The sequence below is a fragment of the Tachyglossus aculeatus genome, chromosome 1 (genome assembly GCF_015852505.1).
Source record: "Tachyglossus aculeatus isolate mTacAcu1 chromosome 1, mTacAcu1.pri, whole genome shotgun sequence".
NCBI lineage: Eukaryota > Metazoa > Chordata > Mammalia > Monotremata > Tachyglossidae > Tachyglossus > Tachyglossus aculeatus.
In genome coordinates, this window is record NC_052066.1 from 170,037,921 (window position 1) to 170,065,132 (window position 27,212).

The 27,212-nt window shown below is 45.1% G+C and overlaps 1 protein-coding gene across 1 annotated transcript in view; it reads right to left on the bottom strand.

Annotated features, from left to right (window-relative positions):
- Positions 1-6,658: 6,658 nt before the first annotated feature.
- The window catches only part of LOC119927660 (transcription factor Sp4-like), a 44,189-nt gene continuing 23,635 nt past the window's right edge, over positions 6,659-27,212 (bottom strand). The window contains exons 4-8 of the mRNA XM_038746061.1: positions 9,402-9,467; positions 7,793-7,824; positions 7,442-7,495; positions 7,104-7,223; positions 6,659-6,911 (exon numbers count right to left, since the gene is read on the bottom strand). Of these exons, the coding sequence (XP_038601989.1) occupies positions 6,659-6,911; positions 7,104-7,223; positions 7,442-7,495; positions 7,793-7,824; positions 9,402-9,467 (525 nt within the window). The remainder of the gene's footprint in view (positions 6,912-7,103; positions 7,224-7,441; positions 7,496-7,792; positions 7,825-9,401; positions 9,468-27,212) is intronic.

The window sequence follows — 27,212 nt, forward strand, 5'->3', positions numbered from 1 at the left end:
AGGAAATTACCCTCAAGCCCCCTTTCCCCTCTTTCCTTTGTTCCCTAATTCCCTCTCTCACAGGAAATAGAAAGATCCAGGATTTTAGTTTTAGATTTAAAAAAAAAGAAAGAAAAAGGAAACATTTATTTGCTCAGCATCAATGAACGCTGGACAATTCTTTGATAAAGGATCCACTAAATTCAAAGAAACGTTATTCTTCTTCCCTTTCTCAGCTTCTGCCAGAATACTTGCAGTTTGGTGGGCCAGCGTAAGCAAGCGAAAACTTTCCCAGCATTTAGTGCTGAAGTTTTTGAAAGGTTGGGTACAAGTGGGGCGTCCTGCTGCCTAGCAAGTGTGATTAGTTTGGGTCTCCAGCGAGAAGACCGTGTTTTCTGCCAATTTTGGGCGAAGGAAAACAAAGGAGCCTTTGGGCATCGAGGGAGCGGATACCTGGGACCCAGTGGGGTTAAGTGGCACAGAGCAGGGGAAGTGCAGGCTGCTTATGTCTACCCAGGCAAAGGGAAATGAAGAGTTGATAAATTGGACTTTTGAAACAGTCCAGCTGTATAATTCAGGACAACTCCCTCTTCTCCCGACCCCCCCAGATTTTCTCCTCTGTGGGAGTCTGCTTTTAGTGTGGGGTGGTTAGGGTTCTCCTTTCTTCCTGCTGTTGATCCTTTTGGATCTAGTGGGGGTCCTGTTAGCCACTGGGGTGACAGGAAGTCCATGTAATTATTTATATGACTGTCTGTCCCTCTAACAATAATAATAATTATGGTATTTGTTAATCACTTACTGTATGACAGGCACTGTACTAATCACTGGGGTGGATACAAGCCAATATAGTTGGACACAGTCTCTGTCCCACGAAGGGATAACAGTCTCAATCCCTATTTTACAGATGAGGTAACAAAGGCCCGGAGAAGTGAAGTGACTTGCCCAAGGTCACACAACAAACAAGTGGCCGAGCCAAGATTAGAATCCATGACCTTCTGGGTCCCAGGTCTGTGCTCTATTCACTATGCCATGCTACTTCTCTAGACTGTGAACTTGTTGTGGGCAGGGAATATGTCTATTTATTGTTAGTCTGTACTCTCCCAAGCGCTTAGTACAGTACTCTGCACAAAGTTAGCACTCAGTAATTATGACTGACTGACTGACTACCTGCTGGATGTCTGCACCCTCTTTTACTCTCCTTTGTTCTGTATGGGCAGACACGGCTTCTGAGTCAGGGATTGCTGACAATGGAGCCTAGAAATCCTAATTTCTAGCCCTAGGCTCCATTTCCTAATCCCCATTTAGGATTCATGGGTCCCGGGGCTGGGAGTCAGGAGACCTGCGTCCTAATCCCTGCTCTGCCACTCCTCAGCTGTGTGACCTTAAGTAAGACACCTAGAGTCCCTTTAAACTGTAAGCTCGTTGTGGGCAGGGAACGTGCCAAGCAACTCTGTTGCACTGTACTTCGCCGAGTGCTTAGTAAGCGCTCAATAAATACTATCGATGATGATGATGACATTTCACTTCTGTGCCCCAGGCCCCTCAACTATAAAATGAAGATTCAGTCTACCAGTTCTCTCTGCCACTTACACTGCAAACCACTTGTGGGACAGGAACTGTTTCCAGTCTGATTACCCTGTATCAATCCCTGTGCTTAGTACAGATCTTGGCAGATAGTAAGCACCTAACAAACACCACTATGATAATGATGATGATAATGAGTGTGGTAGTTGAAGGCGGCCCCCATTTTGGAAGAAAAGAACAAATTTGGCTGTAAAGAATGACTGGCCATGATTTCTCAAAAAGTGGCAGAGAAATATAGAAGGGTTGTTTGAAAAGTTCATAGATTAACTGGGTAGGGTGTAGCCTTAGGAGGGCAGGAGGAGGATTTTCTGACATTCTCCAGCATGGTGTCCCTTTGAATGTCCACATGCTCCTGCCAGAATTTTATAGTACCTTGATCTGTTGGCTAACAACATTTTATTGTGGGTATGCGTAGCAGAGACGACATCACTGTTGATCACCTAATCAGCAAGGTGTGGCAGTCTGGCAGTGCCAGATCTGGTGGACAGGGTAGGGGTTCAATCACTTAAAAGCCACAATCCTGCAATAACTGTAGGCCAAGCAGGGCCCAGTGCACTTTTATGGGATGGTGAAATATTTTCATATATCCCAAAACAGTTTCTGAGCCCATCCACAAGGCTGACAGAAGTGAGTATTATTTCTAAGTCGATGCTGGAGTCAGGGCTATTTCTTGCATTACATTGTCAGTTGGAATCCGGAGTGGTGGGTAATAACAGAGAGGATTTGCATCATAACCTCCAAATTCATTCACCCTGGTCCCTGCGGCTTGCAAATTGTCAGCAAGCTGGCTTTAGGTACCGATTTTTGAAAAAGAGGAAAAGAGAAGGGGCTGCAGAATCCTGTTGTCTGGAGATCGGGCTCTGATCGCAAATGAACACTTCCCTCCCGCTCACACGGGGGGAACAGTGTCTTCCTCGGGCGGTGATGTCTTCAAAGAAGGAAGTGCCTTAGGATGAAACCCTGCACTCTGTGGCATCCTCCGTTTCAAATTCCATCATTTTTGTTAAAGAAAACAGCTGCTACCACTTTTTTAAAGGAAGCTGGGAGTGCTCTAAAATATACAGATATTTTAGGGGAAAATGGAAAAAGAAGGGCTCCCTATACATACACGTAGAAATTCCTATACCTACATAATTAAATCTTCACCTAAAATAGGTGGTGATTTACTTTTCAAAGTGTGTTACCTTTGGTAAATGATGAAATGAATTCATTGATGTGATTAACGCACTCCACCCCTTGCTCTGAGTATAGACTTACTGGCAGGAGTGGAGTATCTGGGCCCTTAAATGAGACCCATATTTTGTCTACCTCCCCTCTCAGTTATTCAAAATAATCAGATATCTGGAATAGGTTCTGTCCCAAACATTTTGCTCTTTGCACTGCACCTAATATACTCAGTTTCCTTAATAAATTATAAAAGAGCAGAACAGTGGTCTGTCCATCCCGAGATTCTGTCTCTGATCACGTCAACAGGTTACTCAGAGAAACTGTGAGATAACAATAACTGGTATTTCAATCAGTGGTATTTATTGAGTATTTACTCTGTGCAAAACACTGTACTAAGTGGTTGGGAAAGTACAATTGAGTTGATAGGCGTGATCCCCGCATAAGAGTAGCTTTACAGTATTCCTTAAGCACTTATTATGAGCCAACTGAACTAAGCATTGTGGTAGACAAAGCACAATCAGATCAGACCCAGCCCCCATCCCACATGGGGCTCACAGTGTAAAGAGGGGAAGGAACAGGTATTTAATCCCCATTTTACAGATGAGGGAACTGAGGAAGGGAGAAGTTAAGTGACTTGAGCAAGGTCATGCAGCAGACATGTGCACAGTCATTTCCCTCCTTACATCCCCCTAATGTTTAAGGATGTACCGTCTATCTCACATCCCAAATTTTTCCCTCAGCCCGACTCATCCCTCTAATAGCCTATTGTGGTGGTGGTTATATAAAATGATAGCATTTATTAAGTGCTTACTATGGGCAAAGCACTGTTCTAAGTGCTGGGGAGGTTACAAGGTGATGAGGTTGTCCCACGTGGGGCTCATAGTCTTAATCCCTATTTTACAGATAAGGGAACTGAGGCACAGATAAGTGACTTGCCCAAAGTCACACAGCTGACAAGTGGTGGAGTCGGGATTTGAACCCATGACCTCTGACTCCAAAGCCCATGCTTTTTCCACTGAGCCACGCTGCTTCTTGTCGTAGTAGTAGTAGGGGTAGTAATAGTAGTAATAATAGTATTTATTAAGACTTGTTTTGTGGAAAACCCTGTACTAGGTGCTAGAAAGAATACATGGTTGAGAATTTAGCAGAGTCCCAGGTCCCCAAGAAGTTCACAATTTAAGAAGGAGAGGGACAGATACGTAAGGAGACAGTTAAACAATAAAAGCACAAAATCCAAGTAAAGGATGAATACACAGTAGAACAAAAGATGTGGCTAGAAGAGGAGCTTGGAGACTTTTGAGCCACAGAGGCAACCACCTCCCTCCCTGCCACCACTGCCGATTCTTCCCATCCTGTGGTGATGGGGGAGGTAGTTGGTGAGGAGGCCTGGGGGTAACACAGTTGCAGGGGCAGTGTGGGGAGGCATGGATGACTAGTTAAGATGCTCACTCAGCCAGTGGCTGGTGAGACCAACACTCTGCCCCCCGCCAACTGCTGCTTACGGATGTCCCATCCATGAATTTATCCAAACGCCCCTTGAACCTACTGATAGCTTCTCCCAAAAAGCTCACTGTGATCACACATTCCATATGCTCACCATCCACTCCGCAGGGTCGGCTTTCCCTTAGTTGGTTTTGCACTTACCCACCTCAAGCGTCCATCGGCGTCCGCCTCGCCTTGGTGTCATGAGGCTTGGTAGAAGAAGAGATCTCCCTGTCCACCCTCGACTTGATTTTGTAGATTTCAATAGGTTCTCCCTCAGCCTTCCTCCTTCCTCTCCAGAAGTCCTTATCGCTTTGGCGCCTTCGCAAAAGGTTGCTTTCTCCATCCCCCTCGTCATCTTGGTTGTTTGTCTCTGTACTGCTTCGACTCTATTATGTTCTTGCCAAGATGTGGCAGCAGGATACAATCGCTAGCCCAGTGGGCGGTTGTCCAGTTGCTGGTCCATATTGCTTTGTATAGTGGCAAAACATGGCCTTTGTTTTGTTTTCAAATTTCTTTAATTCAGAGTTGGGGGGAAATAGAAATTAAATGTGGATTTGGTTGAACTTTGGAATTATCAGTAAAAACTGGTTTAAACTGAGAACTAAATATCCACCAGGTTGGGCTTGGCTCTCCCTTATTTAGATGGGCCACACTGCTCTATTAATAGCTTGGCTCTCCCTTATTTAGATGGGCTATACTGCTCTATTAATAAATAGATAGATAGATAATAAATAAATAGATATCTATTTATTTATTTTACTTGTACATATCTATTCTATTTTATTTTGTTAGTATGTTTGGTTTTGTTCTCTGTCTCCCCCTTTTAGACTGTGAGCCCACTGTTGGGTAGGGACTGTCTCTATATGTTGCCAACTTGTACTTCCCAAGCGCTTAGTACAGTGCTCTGCACACAGTAAGCGCTCAATAAATAGGATTGATGATGATGATGGGCATGGAAATTAAATGTAAAGGGTTGGGTGGGAGACTGTAAGCTTCTTATGGGCAGCTATCACATCTACTAGCTCTTACATTGTTCTCTTCCAAGTGCTTAGTACAGTGCTTTAAGTGCTCAAAAAATACCACTGATTGAAGTTGTTGTAAATTAAAACCCAGTCATGATCCATATGTTGTTGAAACACTCCTGCCGCATGCAATTATACAGAACTGAACTTACACCCTCTTAAAATATGAGCCAAGAGAGTGTAGATATCAAACCGCAAAGCTTATTATACCTTAGGATTCTATTTAAAAAACATGGAACCTTTCAATAACAGTGTTGAGGATAGTACTTAGCAGTTATAAAATCCTTTACTGCCCTTTAAGCCACAAAATTCTTCTGGTAGTTAGGTAAGTTGTACCACCTTCAATTTACAGATGATGAATTGCAAAAATTCCAAGACCCCCCCAGGTAGTAAGTACATTCTATTGTTCTCCAAACCATCCCTGAGGAGCTAGGACTCTGATTCAGAGTTCCTTACATCTAGTGGTCCACATTTTAGGAAAGGTGCTCTTGTACTGTGAAAACCATTTTAGTTTAAGTTCCAAACTTCGGCACAGGGAAGCAGTGTGGCCTAATGGAAAGAGCTAGGACCTGGGAGTGTGACCTTGGGCAATTTGTTAGACCTTGGTGAAGTCGCTTCTCTGTTCCTCAATTTCCTTATCTGTAAAATGGGGATTCAGTACCTGTTCTCCATCTTACTTAGACTGAGAGCTTCCTGTGGGACAGGGACTGTGTCTAACCCAATTGACAGATACCTACCCTGGCCCTTAGAACAGAACCTGACACAGTAAACACTTAAAAAATACTATACGTAGGGCCAACAGGCATTAGGCAATTAAAAAACAATCCCTGCATTTTACTGACTTGATAGAAGGCAGCGAACATATTGTTTTAATGGCCTGCATTCTTGCTTGCGTGACAAGTTTAAAGAGAAGCTTGAAATCCACAGGCGTAATGGTTGGTTCTGCCCAGATTTTCCCCCAAGATCCCTGTGACTCAGTATGGAAAAAATGCCCACATTTCCAAAATGGGCACCCAGGTTGTCTTTGCTAAAACCAGATGCACCGAGACCACAGCTAATTAGCAGAGGCTCTGGAGTGAGGGAAACATTCCGAATGGTGGAACTATCTCATTCTTTCTTCCACCCTTGAACACATCCGAATGGACTGTTTAAACAGAGGAACAACTGCTTCAGACTATTTGGGGAGGGATCGGATCTTCCCGCTGTGATGATGCTAGAAAAAAACCTCATTTACGCCAAGGAAAAGCAGAACTTTCTATTGCAACTGTGAAAATTCCAAATGCCCAATTTCATTGTCCCTTCAAAGGACTCCTCTTTACAGAAGCCCCGTGGAATTTGTTGGCTTCCTCTGTCAGTGGTTCAGGACTCACATTCAAGGATTAATGATGTCCTTTATACTTCTGGCCATATAAAATCACAGGCTAGTCCTCAAAGGCTTTGATGGCGGGAGAGAGTTGAAGCCATTTCCATGCGGTAGCCCTGGGGAATCCAGGTCCTTCTTTATAGAGGAGTGTACTTGAAGGTGTTTTCATTTTCGAGGCTGGATAGTTTGGGGGAAAGTAAGGGATCACCTTGACTGATTTTTCAAGGAATGTAAAAGAGACATAAAACAGGCTAACAGACAGATTTTGAGGATTTCTTGAAGTTTGAATTCTGCCTTTGGCCATGTAGTCACTTCAAAACCGGAGAAACAATGAGCTCAACAGGGACATTTAGTTTTGTAGAGAAGACAGAAATCCACTGGAGAATGTGCCGGAGGAGGTTTGCTGTCAATTCATTTCCATCCCAATGCCCTCTCACAGAACGAGTTCAGGAGGTGGAGCGGATCGAAACTTCCACCTCATCTAGAACTCCCGTCCCCAGTACCCAGAGGCGTGCAGTTGTTGGAAGAGCCTGCAAATGTTCTGGTTGTTCAGTTGTGACGTGTGGTAGTGATTGCTTCCATTAAGGTGATTACAAGCTGTGGTGAAGTTTGCAGCTTTTTGGCTTGTGAAATGGAAAATGAGAAGCGGTGGACTCTCCCCCCCACCCATCCCCAAACCAGTCATTCTAGGGAAATGATCTGAGCGGGGAGCCTGGGCTCAGGAGGAAACCCTCCCCACTACACCTCCCCAGGACTGGCCTGGGCTCTCCTCAGGCCTGGCTTCAAATGGTAAGCAAGATCACGGGTAGCTTCAGGGCAGCATGTGGCAGGAACACCTGACCCTCTCAAGATGACCACCACTTGGGACATCAATGCAATGGCGCCCAGGCCAGACCTTATAAAGGTGGCCCCCACCCATGAGCAGAAATCCCATATTTCACCTGCATGTTGGTGGCATTTGTTTCATCCCCCCAGCCAGTCACCTGCCCCTCCAACCCCTGCCCCCTCCCCTGGCTCCCTCCTTAATTCTGAACTGCTGTCACCCCCTCTTTTCTGGAGATGTCCCGGATGGCTCTCCCCCGACTTGCAGACATTGCACCCCTCCATCACCGTGGGGTGTGAGTCAGACTTTGGGGGTGGGGGGACATACCACTATTCATCATCCAGTTAACCATTTCAGACTTCCACCAACCATGTCAGAAGTACCGAAGGAAATGAATCATGCTTCAGATAGAAAAGCCGTTGATCCCAGTGTCATTTCTGTGGAGGGAGTTCCCTTCCCTTTCATATCTGGCAGACCCCTGGTTTCACTATCTTCAAAGCCCTACTAAAATCACTTCTCCTCCGGGAAGTCTTCCCTGACTAATCTCTCATAATAATAATAATAACAATGGCATTTGTTAAGCGCTTACTATGTGCAAAGCACTGTTCTAAGCACTGGGGGGATACAAGGTGGTCAGGTTGTCCCACGGGGGGCTCACAGTCTTAATCCCCATTTTGCAGGTGAGGGAACTGAGGCTCAGAGAAGTTAAGTGACTTCCCCAAGGTCACACAGCAGACGTGGTGGAGCCGGGATTCGAACCCATGACCTCTGACTCCAAAGTCCGTGCTCTTTCCACTGAGCCATGCTGCTTCTCATCTCCCCACCCTCCTGAGTCCCCTATGCACTTGAATCCCTGTCCCCTGAGCACCCTGAAACTCACCTCCCTGCCTCTTCCCACAACACTTTATGTACAGATCTTTATACTCCGTTGTTTCCCCTAGCCTAGTGGAAAGAGCAGGGGCCTGGAACCAGAGGACCTGAGTTCTAATCTCGGCTTCACCATTTGCCTGTTGTGTGACCTTGGGCAGATCACTTTATTTCTCTGTATCCCAGTTCCCTCATCTGTACAATGGGGATTGAAAACCTGTTCTCCCTCCTACTTAGATTCATTCATTCAATCATATTTATTGAGTGCTTACTGTGTGCAGAGCACTGTACTAAACACTTGGGGAGTAAAATTCAGATTGAGAGCCTTATGTGGGACCAGGACCTTGTCTGACCTGATTATCTGGAAGCAGTGTGGCTCAGTGGAAAGAGCACGGGCTTTGGAGTCAGAGGCCATGGGTTCAAATCTCAACTCTGCCAATAATCAGCTGTGTGACTTTGGGCAAGTCACTTAACTTCTCTGTGCCTCAGTTACCTGATCTGTAAAATGGGGATTAAGACTGTAAGCCCCCCGTGGGACAACCTGATTACCTTGTAACCTTCCCAGTGTTTAGAACAGTGCTTTGCACATAGTAAGCACTTAATAAATGCCATTATTATAATTATTACCCCAGTACTTACTGGAGTGCTTGGCACACAGTAAGTGCTTAGCAAATGACACAATTGTTATTATTTATTACCTGTCATTTATTTTAGTGCAGCGTGGTTCAATGGAAAGAGCATGGACTTTGGAGTCAGAGGTCATGGGTTCAAATCCCAGCTCCGCCACTTGTCAGCTGTGTGACTTTGGGCAAGTCACTTAACTTCTCTGTGCCTGTTACCTCATCTGTAAAATGGGGATTAAGACTGTGAGCCCCCTGTGGGACAACCTGATCACCTTGTAACCTCCCCGGTGCTTAGGACAGTGCTTTGCACATAGTAAGTGCTTAATAAATGTCATTATTATTATTATTATTATTATTATTATTAGTGTCCTACTCCTCTGTTAGATTGTAAGCTCCTTCAAGGCCTTTATTGATGGCTCAGTTTGGTAAGTCACCATAGCCTGTGGGCCATCCTTTTGCAAGCTTGGCTGCCTGGAAAAGTTTGTTACCATTGGTTGCTTCTGGATGGAATGGTAGCCAGAGATGCGGATCAAGCCTGGCGACCAGTCGGACATCTGGCCAGAGGGAATCCGAGAGGGTCACGTTCGAGGATGGTTTGGAGGGTTTGGGGTTTTCCCCTGCATATGGGGATTCATTCATTCAATCGTATTCAGTGAGCGCTTACTGTGTGCAGAGCACTGTACTAAGCACATGGGAAGTACAAGTCGGCAACGTATAGGAGCCCACTTGTGTCTTTCACACAGAGCCCCCTCTTCCAAACAAAAGAGCCAAGAGGAGGTGCATTCAATCGTATTTAGTGAGTGCTTACTGTGTGCAGAGCAGTGTACTAAGCACTTGGGAAGTACAAGTCGGCAACACATATGAGCCCACTTGTATCTCTCACACAGAGCCCCCTCCTCCAAATAAAAGAGCCAAAGGGAGGTGCAGCTCTCCCAGGCTGCTTCCCGGGACTGAAGCTGCTGACCCAGAGAGGTGGAGAGCCTAGCTCTCCCTTCCCAGTATTGTCTCTTTCCAGAGTTCAAGTCCCAGTCAATCAATCCCGGGTATTCACTGAGCACTGACTGGGGGCCGATCACTGTACTAAGTCCTTGGGAGAGTACAATGCAACAGAGACGGTAGATATGACCCCTGCCATCAAAGAGGCTCGCAGTCTAGTCGAGCAGATGATCAGGAGAAGTGATAAACTAGGGTTTCATCCAGCAAGATAATTTATGCTGAAACAATTCTTACGTCAACAACAAGCAAAACCAAATCTAATCGTCTTTCGACTTTCCACATATGGGTCCCTAGAAGCAACAGGGATATGACCTTTCCTTCTATATGTAGAAATTGCCTTACAATCTCCTAAAGGTTCTTGGTCTGTTCCATCTGTAGCCTCTTGTCACCCAGCTTCTCTACACTACATCCTTCCACTGGCTGCACCCACAAAGATCTCATCTCTCTGTCTTCATTTTTCCTGTAGATTCCAGCTTTATAACATCACTAAAAGCTGCCCTTTCCTCTCCATACAAACTGCTACTATGCTGATCCAAGCACTTATCCTATCCCACCATGGCTGCTGCATCTCTGCCTCCTCACTGACCTCCCGGCCTCCCGTCTCGCCCCACCCCAGCCCATGCTTCACTCTGCTGCCCAGATCATTTTTCTAAAAATCTGTTCAGTCCACATCCCCCAGCTCTTCAAAACCTCCAGAGGTTGCCCATCCACCTCAACATCAAAAAGAAACTCCTTACCATCGGCTTTAAAGCACTCAACAGCTTACCCCCTCCTACTTTACTTCACTGATCTCCTACTACAGCCCAGCCCACACACTTAGCTCCTCTAGCTCCAGCTTGCTCACTGTGCCCTGATCTCATCCATCTCATTGCCAACCCCTTTCCCTCATCCTCCCTCTGGCTTGGAACTTTCTCCCCTTTGATATACACCAGACCACCCCTCTCCTCACCTTCAAAGCCTCATTAAGGTCACATCTGCAAGAGGCCTTCCCCAGTTAAGCCCTCTTTCTCCAACTCCCTCTCCCTTCTGGCTCATCTATGCACTTGGTTCTGTACCCTTTGGACACTTGGTATTCATCCCATCCTCAGCCCCTCCTCACTTATGTACATATAAAGTATTTTAATATGTGTCTCCCCCTCTAGACTGTGAGTTCCTTGTGGTTAGGGAACGTGCCTTCCAATTCTGGTGTATTGTACTCTCCTAAGTGCTTAATGCAGTATTCTGCATGTAGTAAGAACTCAATAAACCCAATTTATTGGATTCATTCATTCATTCTTTTTATACTTACATCCCTTCTCCCAAGTCCTCTTATGAGCGATTCTCCTAAATCAATCAATCAATCAATCAAAGCTTCTATTGAGTGCTTATTCTATGCAGAGCACTGCACTAAGCATTTGGGAGACTACAATAAAGTAGACATGATCTTTGCTCCTGGCTTACAATCTAGTCAGGATGAAAGATACTAAAATTACTTACAGATGAGGGGAACCAGTGGTAATTTTGGCATTAAGCTCCTGCTATGTCTCAAACACTGTACTAAGCATTGGGGTAGATGGATATGAGATAATCAGAATGAACCCTGTCTCTATCCCACATGGGCTCACAGTCTAATGGCAGGGTGATGGGCTAGGAAAGGTATTTAATCCCCATTTTGCAGATCAAGAAACTGAGGCACAGAGGAGTTGTCATTTGACCAAGGTCACACAGCAGAAAAGTGGCAGAGCCAGGATAAGAAACCAGGTTTCCTGATTCCCAGACCCAGGCCCTTTACTTCAGGCCACACTGTGCGGACGGAGTACCTAAGTGCTTTGGCTGTAAGGATTCAAGTGCATATGTGATACAGTTTTAGGGGGGGCATGGGGTCAAGAGGTGAGAGATTCATCAAGGAAGGCTTCCTGGAAGAGATATAATTTTAGCAGAGTTTTAAAGATGGGGCAGGAATTCTAGGCAGGAGAGTGAGTGTGACCAAGTCGGTGGTGGTGGGAGAGATGAAAGTGAGGCACAGTGAGTATGTATTGGAGAAGTGAAGTATGAGCGCCTGGATTGTAGTGGGAGAGGAGAGTGGGGAGGCTTTTAGCTAAATTACTTCTTCCGGGACAGCTTTCCCCTTCTAACTGCATTATCCTCAGGATGGGCAACTGGGTAAAGCAGAACAAATAGGATCTCTCCCTCTAATTGCATGCAAAGCACTCTAGATTGCCATGGATCTTTTAATAACTAATCTGACTCCCTTCCTCCTCATTCTCTCTTGTACTGATATAGGGAATTTCAATACATAACTCTAACCAGCTGTGGCTCTGGAGGGACTTTTAAGGAATAAAAAATTTCGGTCTCCTCCCTGTCCTCTTGCTTCACTGTGCAGCTGCATTTTATTAATGTTGAGTGGCCTAGTGGGAAACGCTCAGGACCGGGAATCAGAGGGCCTGCGTTCTGGGCTGTGGGGATAAAAGCAGCAGCTGACTCTTTTCTGCCCCTTTCCACCATGGGTGAGCAAATTCCTTCCTTTCCACCACTGAGGGCACCTACTCTGAGCATGGGCTATGCACGTCGGGCTGGGGATAAAGACCCAACCACCGCAGCCAAACAAAGCATCCACGGTGACTGCCGCCTTCCCTCCCTCCCTTCCTCCCTCCCTCCATCCCACCTCTGAAGGCCCTATGTCAAATTCGGTGTGCACTGGCCTGGAGACAAAGGCTGCTGCTGCATACTCTCAGCATTCCCTCCCCTGCACCAATCAGTCAGTCACACTGCCTCCCTGCCCTCTAGACTGTAAGCTCATTGTGGGCAGGGAATGTGTATGTTTTATTGTTATATTGTACGCTCCCAGGTGCTTAGTACAGTGCGGTGCCCACAGTAAGTGCTCAATAAATATGACTGACTGACTGACTCCCCAAGAACTGGCACCGGCTCTCCTGCGTACCACTGAGGAGACCCCCATCCCATCCTGTCTTCTGCTATCCTGGCGAGAAAAAGAAAAGCAGCCATAGCATGAGGCCTCTACAAAACCTTGGAAACACTGGTGGCTATGGTAGCCTTGGCTGTGGCTACAGGTGCGCCTTGGGTTCTGGTTTTGATGTTGTGTATTTGGTTTTTATTTTGTGTACTTGTCCTTGTTTTTTTATGTTGTTTTAAGTGTTTTATTGTTTAACTGCTCCTGATGTGCCTGTCTCCAAGCCCTCCTCCCCTACTTATATTAATAGATTGTGAGCCCTTCAAAGGACAAGATCCATGTCCAGTTCCCACAGTAAGCACTTAATAAATGATATTTCTACTACTGTTACTATTACTACTGCTGATCCTGGCTTGGCCACTTGCCTGCTGAGTGATTTTGGGCAAGTCACTCAGTTTCTCTGTCCTTCAGTTTCCTCAACAGTAAAATAGAGATTAGATATGTTTTCTCTCTTCTTTAGGCTGTGAGCCTTATGTCAGGCAGGGACTGGGTTTGATCTGACTAATGTTTTGGTGTCTATCCCAGCGCTTAGTAGCGTGTTTGGCACAGAGAAACGTGCTTAACAAATTCTGGATATTGTGTTTCTTTCCCCACCCTCCCCACGCCCCTCAGAACCCAAAGGATGAGCCCCTCCTGTTGCTATCCAGTGGGGGATTCCATCACCATCTCTGGTGTTCCTGCTTCCAGCCACTCCCATCTTCTGCTTCTTGACCATTCAGTTCCTTCTATCATCTTTCTAAAATATCACTGGAATCCCATCAATCACTCAATAATATTTATTGTGTGTCTTTTGGATGCAGAGTCCTCTAGAAGTGCTTGTAAAAAAAAAAAAAGTCCAATAGTCCCTGCCCTAAAGGAATTTACAATCTAATGGGGGAGCCACAAAATTACTTATAATTAAGAGAAAAGAAGAGTGATAAAACTGGTTATAACAAAAAAATTATAATAGTATTTGGGAAGCCCTTTTCATATGCAAGATTATCAGGTTTGACACAGGCCCTGTCCCACATGGGGCTTGCAATCTAAGGGGGAGGGAAAACACAAATTTAATCCCCATTTTACAGATGAGGAAAGTGAAGCACAGAGAAATTGAATGATTTGCCCACGGTCTCACAGAAGTGGTGGAATGGGATTAGAACCCAGGACTCCTGACTTTCAAGTCTGTACTCTTTCCACTGGGTCATGGCTGCTACCTTAAGAGAATAGAAAAATGGATAAGTGAAAAAATAAGTGCGTAAATAGGATGAGGTAAACTGATATACATATAAGTGCTGTGGTTGGCTGTGAAAGCACCACTTCTGAGGTCACAGGTGGTAGAACGTAGCCTGGGGAGAAGAAAGTCAGCTGGCAAAGGCCTTCTGGAGGAGCTGGAATTTCTGAAGGACTCTGAAGGCAGGGGAGAGTTGTGTGATGTGGTGGATTTGAAGGAAGAGGAAATTCCCTCGTGGGGCCGGCCCCCCTCATAAAACCCCATCTCCGCCAAGGGGTCTCCCCTGACTAAACCCTCATTTCCCCTCCCCTTTACACCAGCTATGCACTTGACTGTGTATCCTTTAAATGCTTTGATACTCTAGCTCCACAGCACTTACGTAAATCATATCTTTATATTCTACCATTTCCCCATCTGTAATTTAATGTCTGTCTCCCCTGTAGACTTTAAGCTCCTTGTAGGCAAGTATTGTGTCCATCAACCCTATCACCTCATACTTTCCCGAGTCGTGAGTGTAGTGCACTGCACATGGTGAGCACTCAATAAATCTCCTTGACTGATTCCAGGAAGGGCCAGGGGAATGAGCGAGGGGCTGGGGGTCAAGGGTGGGAGAGGCGAGACTGAGGGACTGTAAGAAGGTTTTTATGAAGGAGAATTAAAAGGCCAGCTAGGGAGCAACAGGTGAAGGAGAGAGATAGCCAAGAGCCCCCAAGTCCAGGGTCCCGAGCCAAGGCACTTCCCCTCCTCAAAAATACCCAGGCCCCCTACTTTCACTCCTCTAATGGAATAGCTCCCAATGGTCCATGGAGCTGCAGGAGCTGGCTTCTGTGGGGCTCTCCCCTCTGTTCTCCGGCCTCATCTATACTCCAGGCCCACTCTTGACTCTTTCCGTGCTGACCCATAACTGTTACTCCATCTTGACCCTCTGGACCATATTAAAGCTTTTTCATTTGCCTGGAGAGCCCTCCCGCCTCAAATCTGTCCATCTATGGCCCACTCCTCTTTTAAGGCCCTCCCAAAAAACATCCCCTGCCTTTCCCTGCCTTTGTGTCAATACTAGAGCAGCCTCAGCCCACACAATTTTTCTGTTTATCCATTCATTACTGATTGCCTTCTATCTATGGCTCTTCTCTCAGTCTAATTTGCCAGCTTCCCTCAACTCTCTCCCTTTTTTTTGTTTTTACTGGTACTTGTTAAACCCTTCCTATGTGCCAGGCACTGTACTAACCCCCGGTTAGTAATCAGGTAATAATAATAATAATGATGGTATTTGTTAAGCACTTACCATGTGCAAAGCATTGTTCTAAGCGCTGGGGAGGTTACAAGGTGATCAGGTTGCCCCACGGGGGGCTCACAGTCTTCACCCCCATTTTACAGATGAGGTAACTGAAGCAGAGAGAAGTTAAGTGACTTGCTCAGAGTCACACAGCTGACAGTTGGCGGAGCCGGAATTTGAACCCATGACCTCTGATTCCAAAGCCTGTGCTCTTTCCACTGAGCCATGCTGCTTCTAGAACACAGTCTGTGTCCCACATGGGGCTCACAGTCTAAATACCCATTTTGCAGTTGAAGTAACTGAGGCTCAGAGAAGCTAAGTGACTGGCTCAGGGTCACACAAGAGCAACTGACAAAGTGGGGTTAGAACCCAGGTCCTACTGCCCTCCAGATCTGGGCTTTTTCCACTAGGCCACGTGGCTTTTCCATCATTATCTTCTTAGTTCATCAAGGATATCTATCATCTTTTCCTTCTTTTGAATGCACCCTAAGAACCTAATATAGCACTCTTCTCTTCTCAGTAATTATTTTGATACTGATTCATTCATTCAATCGTTTTTACTGAGAGCTTACTGTGTGCAAAGCACTGTACTAAGTGCTTGGAAAGTACAATTCAGCAATAAAGAGGGACAATCCCTGCCACACCGGGTTTATATTTTGATACTGATTCATTCATTCAGTTGTATTTATTGAGGGCTTACTGTGGTCAGAGCACTGTACTAAGTGCTTGGAAAGTACAATTCAGCAATTAAGAGGGACAATCCCTGCCACACCAGGCTTACAGTCTAGAAGATATTAACACTGTAAACTCTTTGAAGGCAGGAATCAAGAAGATCAAATGGTAGGAGCGACTAATCCAAGCTCCACCACTTGCCTGCTGTGTGACCCTCGGGCAAGTCACTTAACTTCTCTGTTCCTCAGTTCTGTCATCTGTAAATTGGGAATTCAATACTTGTTCTTCCTCCTACTTGCTCTATGAGCCCCTTGTGGGACCTGATTCTCTTGTATCTACTCCCAAACTTTTTTTTTATGGTATTTGTTTAGCACTTACTATGTGCCAGCCATTGTACTAAGCACTGGGGGTACATACAAACTATTCAGTTTGGACACAGTCCCTGTCCCACATAGGACTCACAATCTTAATCCCCATTTTATAGTTCATAATGTTAACCCCCTTTTTACAGATGAGGTAACTGAGGCACAGAGAAGTTAAGTGACTTGCCCAGGGCCATACAACAGACATGTGGTAGAGCTGGAATTCATTCATTCATTTATTCATTCAATTGTATTTATGGAGCGCTTACTGTGTGCAAAGCACTGTAGTAAGCGCTTGGGAAGTACAAGTCGGCAACATACAGAAATGGTCCCTACTCAACAACGTGCTCACAGTCTGGAAGAATTAGAACCCAGATCCTTCTGACCTGTGCTCTATCCACTAGGGCATGCTGCTTTATGCTTAGTACAGTGCTTCACACATAGTAAGCACTTAACAAATACTGCCGTTACTGTTAGTAACTCTGTTATAGTGTACTCTCCCCAGTGCTTAGTACAGTGATCTGCACACAATAAGCACTCAATAAACACCAATGATGGTTTATACTACCCTCTTCCAAGCCAGTTGGATTTGGAAGGACCAGATCTATTTTATGTGGACTTTTTCCTCTATTAATAATGTGCTTTGGCAACAGCTTTTTCCCCTTAACCTACCATGGCAAAAATGAGATGAGGAGAAGCAGCGTGGCTCAGTGAAAAGAGCACAGCTTGGGAGTCAGAGATCACGGGTTCAAATCCCATCTCCGCCAATTGTCAGCTGTGTGACCTTGGGCAAGTCACTTAGCTTCTCTGTGCCAAAGTTACCTCGCCTGTAAAATGGGGATTAAGACTGGGAGCCCCACGTGGGACAACCTGATTACCTTGTATCCTCCCCAGCGCTTAGAACAGTGCTTTGCACATTGTAAGCGTTTAACAAATGCCATTATTATTATTATTATTATTATTATTATTATTATTATTATTATTATTATTATTATTATTATCCGTAGCCTGTGCTAGGTTTTTTTCCTGAATATGCTGAAGCAAGAAGCAGGCAGAGTGTCATCTAGTGGTGTAGATGCATATAGCCTTTTGTCTTTCGTGAAACAATTGAAATCAATTTTCAGCCCCATATGTTCCTTTTCACGGCGGCAACCACTCTCATCCAGAAAATCCCGTGCCGAAAATCCACTGCCTCCCGCGATTAGCAACCTGAATCTTTCAGATAGACTTCCTGCTCTTAATAGGAAGAGCACAAATGTCTGATTGAACCACAAAGACCTGTAAAGCTCACTTATCTGGGAGCCCGGCTCCCACATTTATAAATATAAATTTACAAATGCTGAGTGACTGCAGGTCCTCAGAGAGGCAGGACGATGTCAATCTACTCCAGGATAATTCAGTCTGGCATTTCTATCTAGAAATCTCGGCTAAATCGGGGACTTTTATAAGCTCAGGTAGTAAAGACCCTTTCTGAAGGAGGATGCTAAGAGATGGGGCCTCTTTATATCTGGCGGGGCAGAGCTCTACTTCTGGGAGGAGCAGACCAATGGTGCTTCCGAAGTAGCAGACTGGGAATTGAAGTGACTTGCCTAAGGTCACACAGAAGGCCCCCTTCAGAGCTGGGTTTAGGAACTAGGTCTTTTGATTCTCAGCCCACACTCTTTCCATTAGGCCACCTTGCTTATTATCCCAGGTGGAATTTTTTTTATGGGATTAAGCACTTACTATGTGCCACTAAGTGCTGGGGTCGATACAGGATAATCAGTTTGGACAAAATCCCTGTCTCACGTAGGACTCACAATCTTAATCCCCATTTTACAGATGAAGTAACTGAGGCACAGTGAAGTGACTTGCCCAAGGTCAAGTAAGAGACAAGAAGTAGAGCCGGGATTAGAATCCATGATCTTCTGACTCCCAGGACCGTGCTCTATCCACTAGGCCATGCTGCTTCTCAAACAGGCTGGAACTTGCCTCTGGTAAAGCCAGAATTTCCAGAATGGCTATTCCGGTAGGAAAATGATTTCACCGAGGCTGCGGCAAGCTGAATCGTCCTGCTGTTCCAGCCCCTTGGCCTGAGGAAAATGGCACCCCTGCCTCGGCCCTATGACCATTCCCTGCCCCAGGTAGATCTGGCTCGCCAACAGCCCCAGTCCCATCTCTCCCATTTTCATTCATTCAGTGAGCTCATTCATTGAGCACTTACTGTGAGCAGAGCACTGTATTAAGCACGTGGAAAGTACAATACAGCAATAAAGAGAGACAATCCCTCCCTACAGCAGGCTCACAATCTAGACGGGAGGAGACAGACATCAAAACAAGTAAACAGGCATCAATAAAAATAAATATAATTATACACATCAAAACAAGTAAACAGGCATTAACCTAAATAAATAGAATTATAGGTATAATAATAATAATAATAATGGTATTTGTTAAGTGCTTACTATGTGCAAAGCACTGTTCTAAGTGCTGGGGTGGTTACAAGGTGATCAGGTTGTTCTGGGGGCTGGGGGGGGAGACTCACAGTCTTAATCCCCATTTTACAGATGAGGTACCTGAGGCACAGAGAAGTTAAGTGACTTGCCCAACATCACACAGCTGACAGTTGGTGGAGCTGGGATTTGAACCCATGACCTCTGACTCCAAAGCCTGTGGGGTGGGGAGGTGGGTAGAGCGTGGCTCAGTTGAAAGAGCACAGGTTTTGGAGTCAGAGTTCACAGGTTCAATTCAGGCTCCGCCAATTGTCAGCTGTGTGACTTTGGGCGAGTCACTTAACTTCTTTGGGCCTCAGTTCCCTCATCTGTAAATGGGGGTTAAGACTGTGAGCCCCACTTGGGACAACCTGATCACCTTGTAATCTCCCCAGCGCTTAGAACAGTGCTTTGCACATAGTAAGAACTTAATAAATGCCATCATTATTATTATTATATGTACGTATATACACAAGTGTTGTGGGGCGGGGAAGGGGAGTGAGTCGGGGCCATGGGGAGGGAAGGGGGAGCTGAGGAAAAGGGGGGTTTAGTGTGGAACTTGTACTCCATCCCTCCTAGCCCAAAGTCCTGGGTTGTGTGCCTGGGGTTTGTGGAGGTGACTTCATGGGCACCATCTACACTGGCCACCCCAGAGCCTGGGCACACTGCCAGGGAGAAACATCGTGGCCTAGTGGATAGAGCGTTGGCCTGAGAGTTAGAAGAACGTGTCTGCCGTATGACCCTGGACAAGTCATTTAACTTCTCTGTGCCTCAGTTTACTGTACATCAGTAAAATGGGGATTATGAGTGTGAGCCCTATGAGGGTCAGGGACTGTGTCCAATCTGATTATCTTGTATCTACCCCGGGGCTTAATAGAGTGCCTGGCACACGGTAAGTGCTTAACAAATTCTATGAAAAAAACCCAAAAAATTGAACTTTGAGAGATTCCCATAGGTAGGGGGTGGGAGGCAGAGGAGGAGCAGGCAAAAAAGACCGAGAAGGAATGGCCAGGGAGATAGGAGAGCCAGGATAGGGCAGTGTCTCCAGGTACCTTCAGGGCAGGCCACCCCAGATCCCAACCAGATGGGATTCATTCATTCAATCGTGTTTATCGAGCGCATACTGTGTGCAGAGTGCTCATTCAGCCCCAATATAGGAAGAGGAAGCAGCATGGCCTAGTGGAAAGAGCACGGGCCTGGGAATCAGAGGACCTGGGTTCTAATCCCGGCTCCACCACTTGTCTGCCGTGCAACCCTGGGCAAGTCACTTCACTTCTCTGGGCCTCAGTTCCCTTGTCGGTAAAATGGGGATTCAGACTGTGAGCCCCGTGTGGGACAGGGACCGTGTACAACCTGATTAGCTTGTGTCTGCTTTCAGGACAGTGCCTGACACATAGTAAGCACTTCTGTTTGTCGTTATTATTGTACTCTTCCAAGTGCAGCCGTGCAGTGCTCTGCACAGTTAGGGCTCAATAAATGCGATTGAAAGAATTAACAAGTACCATGAAAGAAAAAGTGGAGAGGGTTAAGCTTAGTTGTTGCACAGCATAGCTTTCCCCTTGAGTCTCTTAAGGGAAATCAGAAACTTGATCTCTAAGTGGACTCCAGAACACCTTCAACTATGTTTGACATCAGGTTTCCTTGGAGAAAGTCACCAATCTCAGTGAGGAAACCGAGCTGAGAGGGAGTGTGGTCTAGTGGAAAGGCCAGAGGACCTGGGTTCTAATCCCAGCTCTGTCACTTTTCTGCTATGTAACTTTGGGCAAGTCACTTAGCTGATCTGCGCCTCAGTTTCCTCACCTGCAAAATAGGGATTCAATGCCTGTTCTCCCTCCATCGATCAAATAATCGTATTTTTGAGCACTTAGTGTGTGCAGAGCACTATACTAAGCATTTGGGAGAGAACAATATAATGGAATGGGTAAACATATTCTTTCCCACCCTCCTACTTGGAATATGAGGCCCGTGTGGGTCCTGACTATGTTGGTTCTATTAGTACAGTGCTTGACACATAGTAGTGCTTAAAAATACCATAATTTATTTTTTATCTGGACAAATCCCCATCTGGACAGGTGGTGGCCCAATCATAAACTCCTGATCCAGGCTGACCTGTATACCTGTCAAAGAGAAGGAACAAATTACCTAAAACCAGTGCCCGTTCTCAGCCTTTCCAACATAGAAATGACCTCGTCAACAACCCATCTGTTGAAAAATCTCTCAAGGGTCAGGATTAAGGATTGGTGTCATTGACTGGGATTTTTAGACTATAAAAGTGTTCATTCCTGAACACTAGACAGTCAAGTAGGTGATAATTGATATTTGGACTTTGAAAATCTGCTTTATACCCATTTATCAATTGCAATAATAATAATAATAATAGTGTTATTTGTTAAGCGCTTACCATGTGCCAAGAACTGGTGTAGATGCAAGATAATCGGGTTGACTACAGTCTCATATAGGGCTTCAGAGTTTGAGGGAATTTGTATTAATTTGTTGATGATGGAATTCGTGAGTGAATTTCAATTATGTGATTGTCAGTGAATGAAACTTGCCGATTGCACATTAATTGTAAAAATACAAAAGCATCCATGGTTTTGGAGATCTTCCCCAACCATCCTGATCCCTTTCTGCCAGTAGCTCCTTTCTGGTCCAGGAATATTCACATGCCACAGTTGGTCCCTCTAATAAAAGTAAGGGGATTCTCTGAATTTAACCTCAGGAGACGTTGGGTCAAAGGAATTTGTGTTTAGAAACCTACTTCTAGGGAATCTTGATTTTGGCTCAGGGGTTGAGTGAGTTCTAGAAAAGAGGGAAGGGTCTTGTCCCTCCTCCTAGATTCTGGGGTGTTTGGACTGAGCCGGATCCCTGACGGCAAAGTCCGAAGCTCTCCCCTTACACCACTCCTCTGACTCAAAGCAGTGTGGCTGAATGGAAAGAGCACAGGCTTTGGAGTCAGAGGTCATGGGTTCAAATCCTGTCTCCATTAATTGTCAGCTGTGTGACTTTGGGCAAGTCATTTAGCTTCTCTGTGCCTCTGTTACCTCGTCTATAAAATGGGGATTAAGAATGTGAGCCTCCCATGGGACAACCTGATCACCTTGTAACTTCCCCAGCGCTTAGAACAATGCTTTGCACATAGTAAACGCTTAATAAATGCCATCATTATTTTATGTTGAGAAGCAGCATGACCTAGTGGATAGAGCATAGGCTTGGGAGTCAGAAGGACCTGAGTTTGAATCCCAGATGTGCCATTTGTCTGCTGTGTGACTTTGGGCAAGTCATTTAACTTCTCTGTGCCTCAGTTACCTCATCTGTAAAATGGGGATTGAGATTGTGAGCCCTCTGTGGGACAGGGACTGTGTCCAACTTGATTAGCTTGTATCTACCCCGGTGCTTAGAATAGTGCCTGGCACATAGTAAGTGCTTAAAAATACCACAGTTATTATTATTGTAATGTATAGCTCCTCTTGTAGTTCTGGTTCTGGACCATTGTGGCTCCTTTCACTGAGATAATAATGATAATAATGACATTTATTAAGCGCTTACTATGTGCAAAGCACTGTTCTAAGCGCTGAGGTAGATACAAGGTGATCAGGTTATCCCATGTGGGGCTCACAGTCTCAACCCCCATTTTACAGATGAGGTAACTGAAGCACAGAGAAGTAAAGTGACTTGCCCAAAATCACACAGTTGACAAGTAGCGGAGCCGGGATTTGAACCCATGACCTCCGACTCCAAAGCCCGGGCTCTTTCCACTGAGCCATGCTACTGAGATTTTCAGAGTGTGTAATGGTTTCTGTTGGCAGATGGTTAGCATTTCCATTGTACTCACCCAAGTGCTTAATACAGTGCTCTGCACACAATCGGTGCTCAATAAATACCACTGATTGATTCATGTGCCATTTTTTACCTCTCCCCACACGCATTGTGTCCTTGGTGAATCTTTGATCTTGATCCCTTGGCGTAATAATAATAATAATAATTAATAATTGTGGTATTTGTTAGGTACTTACTGTGTACCAAGCACTGTACTAAGTGCTGCGGTTGATACAAGCTAATCGGGTTGGACACTTTCCCTGTCCCACATGAGGCTCCCAGTCTTAATCCCCATTTTACAGATGAGGTAACTGAGGCACAGACAAGTTAGGTGACTTGCCCAAGGTCACCCAGCAGACGAGTGGTGGAGCCGGAATTAGAACTCATGACTTTCTGACTCCCAGCCCCATGCTCTCTCCACTCTGCCAAACTTCTCAGTCACGTAACTGGGTTTTAAAAGACAACAATTGCTTTCAACCTCCCAGTTTCCCAGCCAGGGGTATCTGAAGTAATGGCCATATTTGCTTGGATATCAAAATTAGTAATTATAGTCCTTTTCACTAAGGAATGCCCAGTGGAGGACACGTGTGTGTAGATGAGGATGTTGGTGAGCAGAGATCAGGAACTAAGCTGAAGTTAGTACAGTGTGCTCAAAGAGAATCCACTGGGAACACTTCATTGACAGAGGTAAAGACCAGCCTGATGTTTAGAAACCAATCAATCAATCGCTGATATTTATTGAGAGCTTTGTATGTGCCGAGCACTGTTCGAAGTGCTTGGGAGAGTAGAGGACAACAGAATCAGCAGACACAATTCCTGCCCGCAAGGAGTTTTACAGTCTTAGAGGGATGTACCAAGATGAATAGGCTGAGGGAGAGTGAAACACTTGGACAAGCTTAGCGACCAAGCCGGGGGGTCAGTTCATGGGGTAGAATTTGCTGATTCTGGAGAGGTCGAGTCAGAGACCAGTAAGCCTCAAACTGGTTAACTCAAGATAAAGTGAAAAAGACCCTGATTGCCAAGGAGTGATTACGTCCTGGAAACTGGTAGGATGTCAGGCAGAGGTGCCGATCCCCTTTTCAGTAAGTTCTGGAATGAGTCAGAAATAAATGGAATGAAAGAATGGTAAATGAGTCAGGATTCAGATTGGGTCAGGGTCTGAAGTGGGTTGGTCTATAGGAAATGCAAGGGTCCTAATGGAAAAGTGGTTGTGGGGCGACGGGGCAGCTTCCAAGTCCAAAATAATTTCACTGATTTTTTGCAGCAGGGTATTGGGCAGATAACTTGCTCAGCCTGGGAAATGGTCATACCTATATGTATAGCTATACTTATAGCAATATCTATGTCTGGGTAAATTTGGGAGTACGAGCTGACTATGGAGAAGCAGCTGGGCCTAGTGGAAAGAACACTGGCCTGGGAATCAGAGGACTTGAGTTCTAATCCTGGCTCTGCCACTTGCCTGCTGAGTGACCTTAGGCCAGTCACTTAACTTATCTATACCTCAGTTTCCTCATCTATGAAATGGTGATTTGATACCCGTTCTGTCGCCTCTTGTGAGTCCCACATAAGATAATCAGTGTCCAATCTGATTATCTTGTATCTACTGGAGTGCTTAGAACAGCGTTTGACACGTAGTAAGCACAAAATAAATACCATATTTATTTATCTAGCATTCAGCTACAACCTAGCACCTCTAGCCCAGACCCCTCTTATCCATCTCAGGCTCCCAGCCTCCTTGGAAACCACTGACACTCTTCCAGTTTCTGCTACAGAGTTGCAATTTTCCATCTTAGCCCAGCTCTTTGTTCTTGTCATATTGCTCAAGTTAGCCCACAGTCCCTGTCATATTGTAGATCTGGAACAAAGGAAGATTGAAGTCGTTGTTAGCTCTTGACTGGCTTCCTGATCAGGTGACCTGAGTCAAAGGTAGAACCAGCATTTTGGGGGCTTCAGGGCCCCTTCCCTCCCAGCCCCACCCCGCCAGTCTATTTATTAGGATCGTAGTGGTTAGCTTTGATATCTTTGGGTATCAGTTCTATTCCTGGTTCTGCACTTGATTTGAGTGACTTTGGCTGAACCTCAGTTTCCCTCCCTGAAAAATAGGGCTGCCAATGCCTGCTTCTTACCAAGAAGGTACATAGGAAATAAGGAAATAACATTTATTAGAAACTCTAAATTCCTTGGGAGAAGCCAAGTGTTTAACGCTTTAGCAATGGAATATCAATCAGTCACCCTCAAAGACGGCATCAAAGAGCTGAGTTTCTTCCCATAGACTTTCCTTCAATTCTTGGATCAGTCAGTTGTATTTATTGAGCACTTAACTGCGTGCAGACCACTGTACTAAGCCCTTGGGAGAGTACAGTATAACAATGCAACAGACACATTCCCTGCCCACAGTGAGCTTACAGAAGTTCAAGATGTTTCAGTTCTGTCCTCAGCAATTCAAAGTCCAATTTTGTGAAGTCACCTGGTTTTAGATCAACCTCTTTCGAGTGCAAGGTCAGATTGGTGATTATTTTCTCTGTATTGAGTAGTGATTTGCTCAGTTTATCCAGCCATTGGAAACATTTCACAAATTAAATAGTAAAGCTACAGAGGAGCAGAGACACCCAGAGAAACACAGAGAAAGAATCAGAAATATGGAGCTTTAGAGTCAGAGAGTGTCAGAGTCATGTTTTTGATACAGAACCTCTAGTATTTCTTGGGTTTCTGTTCATTTTTTTTTTTTTTTAATTTCCATTGGGATCACTCAAATTTCTTCACATTTTAAAATATCCCCCCCGCAACCATCATCCTCAACCCTGATCTGTGATCACCTCCAAGTCTAACACCCTCTTGGAAAAGCTCTGTTCGAACCCAATTCTCTCATTATTTTGAAACTTGGACATAGCATTGATTTTCACCACATCCTTGCTCCTTGTGATACTTGAAAACTGAATATCATTCTCCATATGGAAAAAATCTATTTTTACTTGGAACACAGAATGTCTCCACAAGAAGAGTCTGACAATTCTCTTTAATAATCATTTTCCCCCCTCCACAATCAGATGATCTGCACCTCGATTTGGAGGTTAATCAATCAATCACTCATATTTACTGAGCATTTATGCAGAGCCTGGAAGAGTACAATGTAACAGAGTTGGTAGACATATATATCCCACCCTTGTGAGTTTACAGTCTAGAATGAGCTACAGCCTAAATTAAGATCAGCAAAGTGGTTTGGCGTGCTCTTGAGTGGCAGGGTGAGCTGAGTCTTCCCATTTTCCTTGGGAATTTTCGCTTCCTCTTTCTGGGTGAAATGGTGGGAAGTGTTCTGAAGCTACAACACTTTGTCAGCTGGGAAAGTTGTGTCTGGAAGGAAAAGCTCACAGGTTAAGCGTTCATTCTGATCCACTTCCCCATCATATTGCTTTTGCCAGTTGGGTACATTTCTGGGGTTGAATTTATATCTGGTTTCTTTTGGAGATTTTTTATGTGGAGGGGTGTTATAATATTTATTAAGAGCTTACTATGAATCAAACACTGTTCTAAGTGCTGGGATAGATACAAGATAATTAGGATGGACACAGTCCCAAATGAAGCTCACAGTCTAAGTAGGAGGGAGTGAGATTTATTCCCCATTTTACAGATGAGGAAACTGAGTCACAGAGAAAAATAATACTAAAAATTTTGGTATTTGTTCAGCACTTACAATGTGCCAAGCGTTGTACTAAGTGCTGGGTTAGATACAAGATAATCAGGTCCCTCAGTGGCTCACAATACAAGTAGGAGGGAGAAGAGGTTTTGAATCCCCATTTTGCAGATGAGAACTGAGCACAGAGATGTTAAGTCACTTGCCCAAGGTCACACGGAAGACAAGTGGCCGAGTCAAGATTAGAACCCAGATCTTCTGATTCCCAGGCCCATGTTCTTTCCAGTAGGCCATATTGCTTCTTTTTAATTTAAGGAGCTTGTAAATGCTGGGAACAAACCACAAGAGTTGGTTTTTGAGTCCAGAAAGACTTTCAATGTCTTGTTTATTAATATGGTATTTGTTAAGTGCTTACTGTGAGCCATTATAAGCACTGGGGTAGTCAGTCCCTGTCCCATGTGGGGTTCATAGTCTCAATCCCCATTTTACAGTTGAGGTAACTGAGGCCCAGAGAAGTGAAGTGACTTGCCCAAGGTCACACAGCAGACATAAATCAATCAATCAATCATATTTATTGAGCGCTTACTGTGTGCAGAGCACTGTACTAAGCGCTTGGGAAGTACAAGTTGGCAACATATAGAGACAGTCCCTACCCAACAGTGGGCTCACAGTCTAAAAGTGGGAGACAGAGAACAAAACCAAACATACTAACAAAATAAAATAAATAGAATAGATATGCACAAATAAAATAGAGTAATAAATATGTACAAACATATATACATATATACAGGTGCTGTGGGGAAGGGAAGGAGGTAAGGCCGGGGGGACGGAGAGGGGGTGGAGGGGGAGAGGAAGGAGGGGGCTCAGTCTGGGAAGGCCTCCTGGAGGAGGTGAGCTCTCAGTAGGGCCTTGAAG